Source organism: Argiope bruennichi, chromosome 10 (assembly GCF_947563725.1).
Source record: "Argiope bruennichi chromosome 10, qqArgBrue1.1, whole genome shotgun sequence".
Taxonomy (NCBI): Eukaryota; Metazoa; Arthropoda; class Arachnida; order Araneae; family Araneidae; genus Argiope; species Argiope bruennichi.
The window spans coordinates 79,321,489-79,333,314 of NC_079160.1; the positions used below are offsets into that span (position 1 = coordinate 79,321,489).

The 11,826-nt window shown below is 26.6% G+C and overlaps 1 protein-coding gene across 2 annotated transcripts in view; it reads right to left on the reverse strand.

Annotated features, from left to right (window-relative positions):
- The window catches only part of LOC129988815 (uncharacterized), a 92,431-nt gene extending 82,388 nt beyond the window's left edge, over nucleotides 1-10,043 (reverse strand). For both annotated transcript variants that reach the window (XM_056097086.1, XM_056097087.1), the window contains exons 1-3: nucleotides 8,813-10,043; nucleotides 7,584-7,933; nucleotides 1,803-1,978 (exon numbers count right to left, since the gene is read on the reverse strand). In XM_056097086.1, coding sequence (XP_055953061.1) covers nucleotides 8,818-9,783 — 966 coding nt within the window. In that variant the 5' untranslated portion in view covers nucleotides 9,784-10,043 and the 3' untranslated portion in view covers nucleotides 1,803-1,978; nucleotides 7,584-7,933; nucleotides 8,813-8,817. The remainder of the gene's footprint in view (nucleotides 1-1,802; nucleotides 1,979-7,583; nucleotides 7,934-8,812) is intronic.
- Between the last annotated feature and the right edge of the window lie 1,783 nt (nucleotides 10,044-11,826).

The following is an 11,826-nucleotide window of genomic DNA, read 5'->3' on the forward strand; positions in this document are numbered from 1 at the left end:
GCTAAAGTAAGATGTGTATTTTCATATTTTTATTTTAAAATGTATAATTATTCATGAATTTTATATAAATGTGTTTCATAAGGCAGGTTTTATATTTCACCTGAATCAAAACACTCTGATGAAGTTACCTGTACTTAGAACCTAGAGTGTACACTTGTTACATTAACTTTCATAAATATTACATAATTCAATTTTAATTATTTTAATTTTGTAAAAAAAAAAAAAAAAAAAAAAAATTCTGAAATATTTAGTACTAATTACTTCTAGAAAACATCTGGTTTTCCAGAGATGTTTATTTTCTTTAATTTCAGTTAAATTGTAAAAAATAATTTCATATCCATAATCCTGTGAAATTGCCAAACATTAAAGAAGTGTTTTAATTGGCTCATACATGCTCTGATCATTGCATACATGGAGTTTTTTAATGGAGATCAAACCCACGACATCATGGTGCTATTAAAAATATAAATGTGTAGTTCATCTATCTTATAAATTTCATGCTATTGTGACTTCATTCTTTTACACATCTCGTAAACTTCACAAATATTAAACAAAAGTTTCTTTTCTTTAACTTTAAAAAACAGAAGAAAATCACATAATCATATATTTGATGGAACAATGAAAATATTTTAAATTTCAAAGCAACAATGTAACCTATTGTAGGAAATGAGGCAAAAAACTATTTTTTAAAAATTGCCAAAATTCAGCCAAGATTTCCAAGATTATTAAATTGGTATCATTAAAAAGAAAATTTTGAGATGGTGTAAAATTCATTTTTGTGCAATTATATATTTGGAAGTTATTGTAAAAAATGCCAAATTTGCAAAAGCATCTTAATTTTTAATTAATTAAAACTGTAATTAAAATTTCACAAAAAATGCTCCAAGGTGTACATTTATATCCTTCATGTTATATATGAGACAAATTTAGTACCTGTAGGTCATACAACTTGGCCTATAGAGTACCGACATGCACACTCAACAGAAAAACACACAAAATACAGAAAAACATACAAACATTCATCTTTATTAGAAATAACATTTTTTTTTTTAAATATAACATACAATTTTTTCCAAAGTAAAATTTTGCCTCTTAAACATTGAAAAAAATCCTACAGGGAGATCAATCTATAATTTTTATCAAGTGAAAGAGTGAAAAGCATAGTTAAATAATTGGCAAATTTCTCTAATTTTTATAAATTAATTTCAAAACAATATGCCTGTTATCATATATCAACCATATGTATGTTATCATGACATATGATGTAAAATATGTATGTTATATATGATATGATATATGCATGTTATCATGACATCAATATAAAAATAATCAAGAATAATCATTTTATCCATTTTATGTATTTCCATTTAAGCATTGTATCTTAAGGATAACTGAACAAATTTAGTTAAGAGAAACTTTAATAGTAATTGTTTTCATATTGCCTTTTAATTCTAATAATTATAGTTTTTTTTTACTATAATTTACATGAAAATATTAAATTTCATATAAAAGGTAATTTTCATTTTCTTATAAGTATTAATGAAGTTTAAAAGCAATGTAATCCATTATTTGATCCCAAAACATTTTTTACAGATGCCAAAAATGTCTACTAAATCACCAGATGTCTATAGAAAACAATATCATATAAGAAAATAAATAAAAATAACAACAAAAATTGCTACAATTAACAACTGTAAGAAAAAGAAGACAGCTGGATTAATAGCAAGTATCAAAACATACTAGAAATCATATCAAACATGGCAATATATGAAAAATATAATATTAAATTATATTCTTCTTACCTTGCTATTAAATCCTTATTAACTATTGCTGCCCCCTACATCAGATAAAAAAGTATTTTTTTATGCATTCCAAGAAATTCTTGATGGTCATGTCTGCTTGAATAAAGGTGTTTTGAAGTTTTCACAAAAATTTGCAGAACTCCATTGTTCTTTCAAACAAAATACAGAATATTCATCTATATAAAATTAAATACATACAAATATTAATGCAATATAAAGAAACTACTGCAATTTAAAATATATATATATTATCAATCATGTCAATAAAATATTTTATACAGATTATATATATCATTTTTTATTTGAAATTTTAAATATATATATATATATATATATATATATATGTAATGATATTTTTAACTCTTAATTTAATCCAAATTAATTTCCAAAACTTTATCTTAATTTTGCCCATTGAAACTTCATTCTAAAATATTCTATTATTTCGTGATCTAATTCCACTTTCGGTTTAATTAATTCCTTTGTAAAAATAATGCGCCATCAGCACTACCTATCAGATGAAAGTGATACTTTTCGTTGCCCTTGAAAAGGTGTCAAATGTCAGCACGTATATTAATTGGCGCCTGGTCAGAAATCCTATGTTATATAAGACTAGTGATCATTTGTTCGTCCCTTTTTTGCCTTCTGCTTTTGTGCCTCACTGCACCTTTTTGAAAATAATCATGCTTGCCTCTAGAGAGGGAATAAAATGAAATTAAAATTACAAAGTTTTCATTGCTTCGAACCTGCATTCTGCTTCTACCAAAATAATATGTTATATATATATTATTGAAATTATATTATATATAATTTCAAATAAAAAAATGAGCCATTCGAATTTTTATCAGCTGATTATAATGATACATTATAATGATAATGATATAATCAGCTGATATTATTGCATAAGCGAGTTGAAATATTACTAGCATTCAAGAATGCTAACAAAAAAAAAAGCAAGAAAAGAGTTTGCGGCATTACAACTTTCAACAAAACTTTTAAAAAATTCATAAATAATAGTGCTTTTAAATGTAACTATGTATAAAAATTTCAGTTTTCACTTAACTTAGCTTTGCAAATCAATTAATGAAAATAAGAGGTAATGACTGCATTTTTTTATAATATGAAGACTTGCATACACTAAAAATATTAGAAAATAAAATCTGAAAAAGGAATTATATCTAGAAGAAAATTATATCAAAATTATAAAAATAACACATACACTTTCTAATTATATCAAAATAATAAAAATAATACAACATATTAAATGAATTGAAGTTTAAAATTGAAATTAAAAATTAAATTGTGCTTTACTTGTAAAATTAAAGTTTCACAAGCACAAGTAAAAGAATATATGGTAATGGTATGATATAAATGCCTGTCAGTAACTCATGATATTACATTATTGAATAAAAGCATGAATATGTCCATGCATCTAATTGTTCAAATTCTGTGCAATATTTATCCACTTTTGATACATTTGCTTAATATTGTTATGAATTTGTAATCTTTACTATATTTGTAATTTAACTGAGAATTTTACAGATATTTTAATGGGTGCCAATCCTCGTGTTCATGACAAACTGAGTGACAATTTGGTAAAAAAGGCAAAAATTCAGCAACTTACACAAATTTTGATGGTATCTTTATATTAAGTTAAAAGACAGGTTCTCTCTAGAAGTTTCTATGCTCTATGATATAAATGAAGGCATGTACACAAGATGTGGCAGTCAAATGAATGAAATGAAATCTCCTTGAAATTTTGGTCCCAGAAATAAGTTCTCTGAATACTATTAATTTTTTTTTTTTTTTTTGAATTGCTGCTTTACCATCTGTTTGTATTGTTTCTGTGGATGCAGTTTTTGTATATGCTTCGGCTACATTTTGTTACTTGTATGTTGAATAAAGCAGTATAATCTATTATTGAGTTTGTTTGACTTTTCATCATACAATGAATAGATTTTTCAAAATCAGTATCATCATCATCAGTTATTATGGGAATGAAACTGCCATTCAATCATATTTAATCTATAATCTGACTGTGATAAATATGGCAATGACAGAAACCATGGTAGAGCACTGGTATTTCTAAAGGTATAATTGACTGAATTTGCAGTATAGGGTTCATCATAATTATGCTAAAACAAGTGTTCAACCATTCCATTCTTGAATACTGTCATAATGGATTGGAGCAGTATTATGACACATAAATCTACATTTTTGGATTTATCAGGATATAATAAGGAGCAGAAATAATTCCCTTCCTCAAATTATTAGATCCTGAAGCTTACTTTCTACATCAAAACCAGACAGTTCTCAGCAAAAATCTGACCATTACTAAAACCAAGACAGAAGAGCTCTCATTTCTGAACATGACAGCATTCAATTCAAATCTATAGACAGATATTTCACATCATTGCTGAAGTCAGCTTTGTTAAGTATTTAACATAAAGAAATAAACACACAACAGGATTTGCAGTTACAAACTACCCATAATGATACTTCAGATTTTTTTTCCACCAATATATTTTAATGGGCTATAAATTCACTGCTTTTTCATTTCACCAATTTCCAGGCTCACCGGACTCCAAAATACTTACATTGCCTTCAAGAAGTCCTGGTTGTCAATAACTGAATACAGTCAAACTTGTTTTGAGGCAGTCCTTTTTTTATGCAGTATAGGAATTCCAGTGATGTTAACATAACAACACTGTTGTAATGTTTTCTAATAGTGTCCTATGTAGGGATTGCAATACCAGACAAAAATTTCAATACCGGGATACCGGTTTTAATACCGGTATTAGAAATTTTGGAAAAAAAAAAGAAAACACAGGTGTTTATTTGTTTTATTTGCCAGTTTTGTTAGAGAGTGCAAATATCACAAAAAATAATTTGTAACTTATAAATTATAACAGTATATAATCACAAAAAAAGTAAAGAAACATCTTATTTATTTAAATCACAAAAAAGTGTAAATATCACTATTCAGTTTGTGGTACTATTACAAATTTTTGAAATGTGATCTAAAAAAACATAATGCGTCTATTGTACTGTCATTAAGCCTGAAATATAATTTTGTGTAAAAATTACCAGCTGTCGAAAACGCTCTTTCGGCATCTACGCTAGTGGGTGGTACTGTTAGCAATGAGCGATATACTTTTTCCAAGTATTTACCTCTAAATCCCTCATCTTCAAATAAATCGATTTCTCGTCGGATGGTTTTGGATATAGCTGATTTCTGTATTGTATTTTGGTTCGTTGAATTTTTTAAAAATTCAAAACTTCTATTCTATTATTATTACATTATCACTAATTCTAATTTTTGTTCAAGAGACAATTTCTTTTCACTATCGACAGTAGTGACATCATAATCTTCGATAATTGAACCAAATTTTGAATGTGGATAGGTTTGTGGGAAAAAAAATTTAAGAAACTTTACTCTAACTTAATCAGATATGAATTGGTTATTTTCTTTTCTTCTTTTCAGTTTTAAAATCATTAGAATTATGTAAATACCATAAGACATTTTCTATTTCGGTATGCCTTTCTTCTGTGCGATTTTTCAATATAATATATAATTCTTCAGATACTAATGTGTGCTGTTCTTTCAGTGACTGCAACATGAAATTTATTGTTGCATTAGATGTTAATAAATTAGAATCTCTCCGACATAATGCCTCAATATTCAGCTTTATTAGAAGTAGAGATGATATAGTTCTGGATATTAAGTCGAATTCACCATCTGAAAAATTAATTTACAGGTTTAAGTCGATTATTGCTTTTTGGATTGGATTTCTCAGTTTCAAAAATCGTTCCATCATTAGGAGTAAACTGTTCCAACGTGTTTTTTAAATCTAATATTAACATATATTCTGTTCTATTTTCAGTTAGTATATATTTTAGTATATATAGAGGAACGTTTAAATATTTTAACAATTTTTCGAACTTTATAAACTATAGGAAGCAATTCTTGATAGGTTAATATTTCATCCTCATTAGCAATATCTTCATCAACAATTACATTGTCATTATCTTCATTGTCAATATCACTCTCACTCTTACTCTTTTCAAAGTTGGAATCCGTAGTTTCTATATCCACCGTATTTGGATTCTTCTGTTCTTTATATTTTTGGTATAATATATCTATTACTCCTAATTGAATTCCATGTGCATAACACAACTGCTGATTTTCACCAATCAACTTTCCAACTTTTTTCCTAATTGTTGCTCCATCAGTCGTTATGGATACAATATTTTCTTTCAAGGATAATCCATATTTCGCTAATTTAGGTTTAAGCAATTAATTAAGCCATTAATTAGCTAATTCATTTCGCCCGCTAGGGAGACATAAAATAAAAACGTATACTATATTGCTATGTTCGCGATACCTGAACATATAGTGGAGACAATTTTAAAAATTTCTAGTAAATACCGAAAAACCGGTATTTAAACTTGTGAATACCGGTATTACGAAATTGTACAAATGGCTCAAAATACCGGTATTCGGTATCCCGGTATTGCAATCCCTAGTCCTATGTACACTAATACAATGTATGTACAAACCACATCAACTAATTCCAATATTCTATAATTAAGTAAATAATATGATACAAAAATAAATTAACTCTAATATCTTCAAGTGATGAAAGTAATTTTTGGTCAATTCATCACAAGAAGATGCACATTTTGAATAACGAAGAGTAGTATTGAATTATGTGCATTTTGAAAATTTCTCCATGTTTAAAATAAGAAATTAAATTTAAATGTTTTAATGTATAATTTAAATATTTATTTTATTTGGAAAGTACTTTCTCATTATTTCAGAAATTTTTAATAGATTTTCTAAGTAAGACTTATTTTATGTGGTCCCATAATTTTTTTCCTTTTAATATATTGTAAAAAATTATTTGTTATATTTATGAAGTCTCTAGATACTATATCAAATGCATAGAACAAAAAACATAAAATTATAAAAAATTAAAATTTCTCAGATTCTAAAAAATAATATACATAACTACAATATTTATGAAATGTATTTAAGAAAATATTAATTGTACCTCTTAAAGGGTTGGTGCAAAAACTTTTGGCAGCCTAAGATGAAAAAAAAAAAAAAAAAATCTAATGTGTCCCTTATTAATATATATTCATGTGCATGGTCAAATTTAACACGGCCAAATGTAAAATTTAATATATAAAATTTACTGTTTTTTTAAGCTTAAAAAATAATTAAAGTAAGAAAAAATTTAAATTATTATTCACTATCTTTAATTTAAGAATGAGTAATTCAATGGCACACAATAGTATAACTACAATTATTACCAAACACATTTTACAATTTAATATTTATTACAATTGGCAGATGGGCAAATGATTTTTGATTGATGAATAAGTACTATTGCACCACTCTGTAAGATTTGTTCTGATATCTTCATTTGATTGATTGGACTAGATTTGATGCAGAGTTACAATTATGGTAATAAAACCATGCACAAAAATTGCATACATCTAGCTTATTCAATTTTTGAGTTATTATGTTTATATACAAACAAATCTAACTGCAAAAGTGCATTTTTATTTATTGGCTGTTTTTGTGAGACTTAAATATAAAATTTCATCCAATGTTCACTTCTGAGGTCAAATTTTTGACAATTACAAACTTCTTATAATAAAAGTAAAAAAAAAAAAAAAAAAAAAAAAATATTCAGAAACTATATAAAGAAATTTCATTTTCCCCCTTCTTCTTTATTTTGTTCTTTAACAGAAAGTGAAATTCTGAGAATTACTTACCACATTTTGAAGATAATCCAGAAAATGCTATTTATGTACCTTTGGTACAGTACTCTGTTTTTAGCTTGGAGCCAGACAATACTTTAGAGCAAATGAAGACAACATTCTTGAAATAAAATTCAAACAACAGAATAACAGTTTTTCTAAAAGGAAATGGATGAATTTATTGCTACGATTTGAGTTCCATGTTCAAAATGATAAATACAAAATGCTTCAAGTTTACTTGAAGAAATAATAAAAAGTCTTGAATTGTCCATCAGTTATCTTGTATCCAGCAGATGATTTTATTAGTAAAATAGGTAGAGCAAAAGACTTAGGAAAAGTAAATTGGAGAGTTTTTATATTATAACCTAAAACAAAAATATTTAAAACATTTAAGTTTGACATTTTAAATATGCGAAAAAACAGAAGACAGATCAATTTTACTATATCAGTGTTAAAATTACATACTTAATTTCAATATACAAAATTGATAAAATAAAGTGAAAAAAATAAAAATTTTAAGTAAAAAGACTGGAAATTGCCAAAAATTTTAAGCTCTCATTTGGTTACATTCAATAATTAACTCATTAAAACTTTTCTTAATTTAACAATTCACATGTAAAAATATTCTATCAAATTACTTTCTCTTCCAACTTCCTGTTTATCTTGCTTGATAACAGCATTTTTAAAATGGCTATAACGTCCAACACAAAAAAAAAATCTTGCGATATACAAAATAGTCTAAGTATTTGCTGTTTTAATTCATAATACTGACTGAATGTTTTCGTCTTTATAATTAGTGATTTTAACGGAAAAAATCATTTCCATCAAATAAAATCTAATTTTGTCACAACACACATAAAACGCTGCCTTGAAAGATCTTGCCAAGGTACAGACACAAATATTAAGACCTAAAAATTAGTGGTCAAAATTGAATTTTTTAAGCAATAATGTCCTTCCAAAAATCTGTAGTTCTTTGAAAATAGTTCCATAATTAATATTTCACACATATATTAAATTTGTCAGCAACTGATATCCAACAAAGAGGAAAGAACTTTTTACAACAATGAATATTATACTGAGAGATACTATCATTAATATTCAGATTTCCGTTGTTGTTTTTTGTTTTAAAGCATTTCATTTATCTAATAATTAACACAATTTTAAAGTTTTCCAAAATAATAACTTGAAAATTATGAATAATTTAAATTTCATATTATATCTGTATAATAATTTCAAATACTTACTTAATTTAATCCTTTGATTTTGGAGGAAAAGATTCAGATATTGTTTTCAAGAAATTTTGCACCTTCTGAGTCATAATATAATTATTTCTTCGCCGCCAAATATATTCAGCTACTTCAGTATTGAATTCGCCATCAAGAAATTCATTTCCCTGGAGTGCTAGCTTTACTTTAAACCATATTCCCTCAGATGATTGTTGTGTTTCTTTAATTGTCACATTATGAAGTACTTCCAACTGTTCAAATAGAGAACGAGAACTGCTGTACAAAGAGCCACAATTTATGAGTATTGTTGAACCAGGAATAATTCTTTTTATTATAACTTCAATCAACACTTCTGCACTTCTATCCTCAACTACTTCAACAAAAAAATCGTTTAAATGTCTTACAAGACCAACAAACACACTGTTACCTTTTGCACGTCTTTCTATTTTATACTTCTTTTCACTTAACCATGCTTCGTAAATATCAACAGTCAACCCAGTTCCACCAATTTGGCCATCAAATCTCAAACAATAATCCAAGCAAACTTCTTTACAAAAATGTTTCCACTCTGATGCCGTTTGACTCGCAATACCTAAATCATTTATGATACTTTCTTGTGGTATTTTGTTCAGCCACATATAAGTCAATCTTAAAATGAGTCCGAATGACAAATGGCTACCTTGAAACCATGTTCCTTTCCTTAAAGATCTTTTAATGTGATGAGGATCTGCTCCGCCCTTTTTCCTACAAATCCATAACACGCCATTATAATCAGATAATTTCATCTCATCACCACATTTCGGACATTCATATCTCTTTGAGATCAAACCATTATCCATACAAAATTTCACACATGCCATATCACCCAATTTACATAACTCGTAGAAAAAATCACCATTCCAATCACCTTTCATCCACTGTGCCGGACTGTAGTAAACTTTTCCATTCCATTGACCTTTCATCCATTCTTGTTCATTCACAGCCATCATGTATTTTTATTAATTAGAAAATTCTACCAGAATAATAAATATGAAAAAGAAATCAAAGATTTTAAAATTAGAATTCAAAAACTTCAGACTTCTCTAAAGCGATTATTTGATCCTACGTTCTCTGATACATAAATGCATATAATAGTACTCTTATATTAAACTGCATAAAGAACTATTCATTTTAAATTCGTTTAATTATAATTCATTATCCAATAAAATAAATATAACTGTAGTAATTCTCACAAGAAAAATCTCAGAATTCGAATATCAACAAAAGTTTTCTTCATATCAGTTCTATGGCAGCTGTAGAAATTTGTTTCTTCCCCCCCCCCCCTCTTATTAGGAGGCAGAATTTACTTTTATAAAATCTGTTTTAAAATAGATTTTGGATTTGTTCTAGTAACTTTTAAATATTCAAGCCAAATTTAAATCAATAAGTTTTCGAAAAATTCAAGATAAAAACCATTTAAGGGAATTTCATGAAATTCAAGGAGCAGCAAAACAGCATGGTAAACAAGGCAATCATTCATGAGCGAAAGGTCCTTGGTGCAAATGTTTTCATTTTATTAATTATTTTTTTTAATTATTCAAATTAATTTTAAAATTTGTAAATATTTTTAATTAGTAGGTTTTTTACTGTTTATGGAAAAATAAATGTTTATTCAACTTACGCTATACTAAAATTTAATTTTAAAATTATGGCAATTTAAAAATTAATTTAAGATTAATTTAAGCAAAATTAATGCAGGTTAATAGTTATATAAGTAATTTAACTATTACATCTTAAAATAACCCCAAATTGTTTTTGATTGTAATGAAAAATTATTTATTCTAACTTAATAAAATCATATTTATATTAAAAATTAAAGAGAGCTGTTGATAAATTAGAACTTTATTAAGCTGTTGATAAAGAGAGATGCCGATATTAATAACCGAAAAGAAATAGTAGAAAGCAAGAAGAAAGTGTTAAGTTACTGAATGTGTAAACAAATGTTTCTAAATTTTTACTAAGATAATATAACAGAATGCTTGTTACGCTGTCCAACTTTCTGATTTCGGATTTTTCGAAACAATTTACTGAAAATTAAACGATCAATGATTTCTTTTGTTTCAATAAATTCTAGTATATATTTCTTTTGAATCAAATCAAGTGTACCAAATTAATATATCCTGACAATAATAGAAATAAATATTAATGATAATATCGAAGTTTTGAAACTTCTAGAACGGTTGTCTAATTTATTTATTTGATAATCTGGTTCTTCAGTTTGAAAAGGGAGTGAGGACTGGTGAAGGGACGGGGTCCAATCGGAACGACCCCATTAGTTACGGATTTTAGCAACTCACATTATAGGTTTTTCCTTCCCTTCACATTTTTCAAAATTAAAAATATATTTATATTAAGCACTGTTTTGCGCACTTCAACACAAACAAAAAGACATATTATTTAAAAATTTTAGCATGTATATTTTTATAATTTTTAAAAATGTGTCCAGTTTCATCAACGTTTTATTTTTAGAGTAATTTATACCTGTAAAGAGTTTTAAAAAGTTCTTTTGTAAATAATTCAATAAAAAAAAATCTAAATACAATAATAAAAGGAAAGCTATAGAGAGTGGTCTTCCTAAAAACTTTTTTCGTGTATTTTACTAAACAAATTATTTCCCTCCACCCTCCTCCCGTATAAAAGCTGTAAACCTTGGGCAAGGTTATGAAAGCCAATATTGCTTAGATTTTTATTTTCAGTGTCCCGCACATGAGAAATTTGTACTTCGTAGTTTAATAAAGAAAATAAGTATGTCTTTTATAAGTTTTCCTCTACTTATTGAAACCAAAATTTGACACTTCATTTTTCTAAATCATTGCGTTTTTTGATTTACAAAGTTCACATGTATGTGAATGTACAGTTCAACAGACAGTCAACTAAACTGAAGGTTTTGGTTCGAAATTTAATACAAATCTGAAAAGTAATTCGTATACTTAAGCTTTGCTAGAAATTGTATTTACATTTTTTTATACTTATGTTCGCTTACCTCAAATAGA